This window comes from Acanthisitta chloris, unplaced genomic scaffold, assembly GCF_000695815.1.
Source record: "Acanthisitta chloris isolate BGI_N310 unplaced genomic scaffold, ASM69581v1 scaffold9709, whole genome shotgun sequence".
Lineage (NCBI taxonomy): Eukaryota > Metazoa > Chordata > Aves > Passeriformes > Acanthisittidae > Acanthisitta > Acanthisitta chloris.
Genome location: NW_008691967.1, coordinates 61,983 through 63,722, shown reverse-complemented (window position 1 = coordinate 63,722; position 1,740 = coordinate 61,983). Strand labels below are relative to the sequence as shown.

The 1,740-nt window shown below is 44.1% G+C and overlaps 1 protein-coding gene across 5 annotated transcripts in view; it reads left to right on the top strand.

Annotated features, from left to right (window-relative positions):
* Positions 1 to 996: 996 nt before the first annotated feature.
* Positions 997 to 1,740, top strand: part of ITGB1BP1 (integrin beta 1 binding protein 1) — a 7,118-nt gene continuing 6,374 nt past the window's right edge. For 4 of the 5 annotated variants that reach the window (XM_009082461.1, XM_009082462.1, XM_009082460.1 and 1 more), the window contains exon 1: positions 997 to 1,109. In XM_009082461.1, coding sequence (XP_009080709.1) covers positions 1,038 to 1,109 — 72 coding nt within the window. In that variant the 5' untranslated portion in view covers positions 997 to 1,037. Of the gene's footprint in view, positions 1,110 to 1,541; positions 1,574 to 1,740 lie in introns of those variants that run through there. The other variant, XM_009082463.1, reaches the window with a different exon arrangement.

The window sequence follows — 1,740 nt, the reverse complement described above, 5'->3', positions numbered from 1 at the left end:
GTCCCTGCCAGCTCCGCTGGGCCCGGAGTGGCTCTCGGCCCGCCGGGCACCAAGAGTCTGCTTAGTGACAGAGCGCTGTGGGCTCTGCAGCTCATCGCTGCACTGCAGAGCTCAGGTCCTCCCCGAGCATCTTCCATCATTTCCTGCAGCCTGAGCTGTCTGTCACGGCCTCTCGGCCTCCTCCGCCCTCTTCCCGCGGCCTGCTCTACAATTCTGAAGCTTTGTGGTTAAATGGTCGTCTCCGAAGCTGTGAAATCGGGTTTCGGCACTCCCTGACTGGGAGCCAGCGTCGTGCTGCTGGAGTCCGGCCGGGCAAGTGGTGTGTGAAGCAACTGAAGTAGTAGGGTAGGTGCAGGAAAAACGTCTCTGGGATGCTCCCAGAGCTCTCAGTAGCTCAGTTCTAAAGTGGCAAATGTAACATACATTTTGCTTTAATCTGCAGGAACATGTTAATTAGTAGTGGCTGCTCCTAAAAGTGTTATTATCAACAGTTCTTAAGAAATGGATTTGAGCTGGCTTTTTCTTTGTGGGTTTTTGGGAAATTGTTGTTGGTTGTGGGGTTGTTTTTTTTTCTTTGTGGGATTTTTGGTTTGTTTTATATGGAATCATAGTCATTGGAGCAGGGATTCCATCGGATGCATTTTGTAGGGCACTTAGATCGTAGTCACAAATAATCATCTTATTCATTTGGGTGTGAATCTAAATTTTAAATGTTGCCTTGTTTCTCAGTCTGTATATGCATTAGAATCTGGCCTTTGCAACACTCTGTACACTAGGTAGTACCAGTTTTTAAAAATGAATTAGAAGGATAGAGAAGTTTTAGCAAAGAACTTGAGGAACTGCCCCCAGTCACACATGATGAGCACCAGAGGAACTTTCCTACCTCCGCTCCCAGAGTCCTTTACAAGTTTCCACTTTTTGTCCACTTTGGACACAGTCGCCGGTGTTTGCGAAGAACTCTATCCCTTGATGTTATGACAAGCATTGATTTTTATTTTTCCTATCTAGAAGATCTTCCTTGACCCCATTATGAAAAGATGTTTAGAAAAGGAAAGAAGCGACACAGCAGCAGCAGCTCACAAAGCAGTGAAATCAGCACTAAAAGCAAGGTAAGCTGAACGTGGTGTGTGCTCTCTTTGTGAAGTACTTTTGTTGTTACAGGTTGACAGTTCAGTGCTTCACCTGCACTGATGAGGGATGGGATTTCCATGAAATGCCAGGTGCACAAGGAGAACTTTGTACTTCTGTTCCTCAGATTGTTAGGAGAATTAAAAATACCTCTCCATTATAAACCCTATCCATTGTAAAGCCCGTGTATTCTGAGATGAATGCTCAGTGGCTTCCACAGTGAAAAACACACACAAGATTTGCTGGCAGCACATAGTAAGGTTTGGAGGAAAAATTAGTACATTTGTTCTTAAATCTTGTCCTTAAGAAGGTACCAAGCAGGAGTTTATTCTTCAGTACCAGTTGGTTGGTTCTCAGTATCTCTAAAAAAGATTCACTTTGAATAATGTGTCCATTTTGTCTGATAGGTTTTGAATGGTCAGTTGAACATTCTGGATTTTCCAAGGTGCTGTTCCACTTCCCTCGCACTGCTATGTTATTTCAAGCATTGGTGACGAGCATGTACTTGTCAGTTTCTTCAAGTTAAGATGCACTACCAGAAAAGTTTGGACATAACCTTAAGAGAAAGTGAACCTTATTTCCTCCTTTCAGAATATCTGTGGTCAAGGGTTC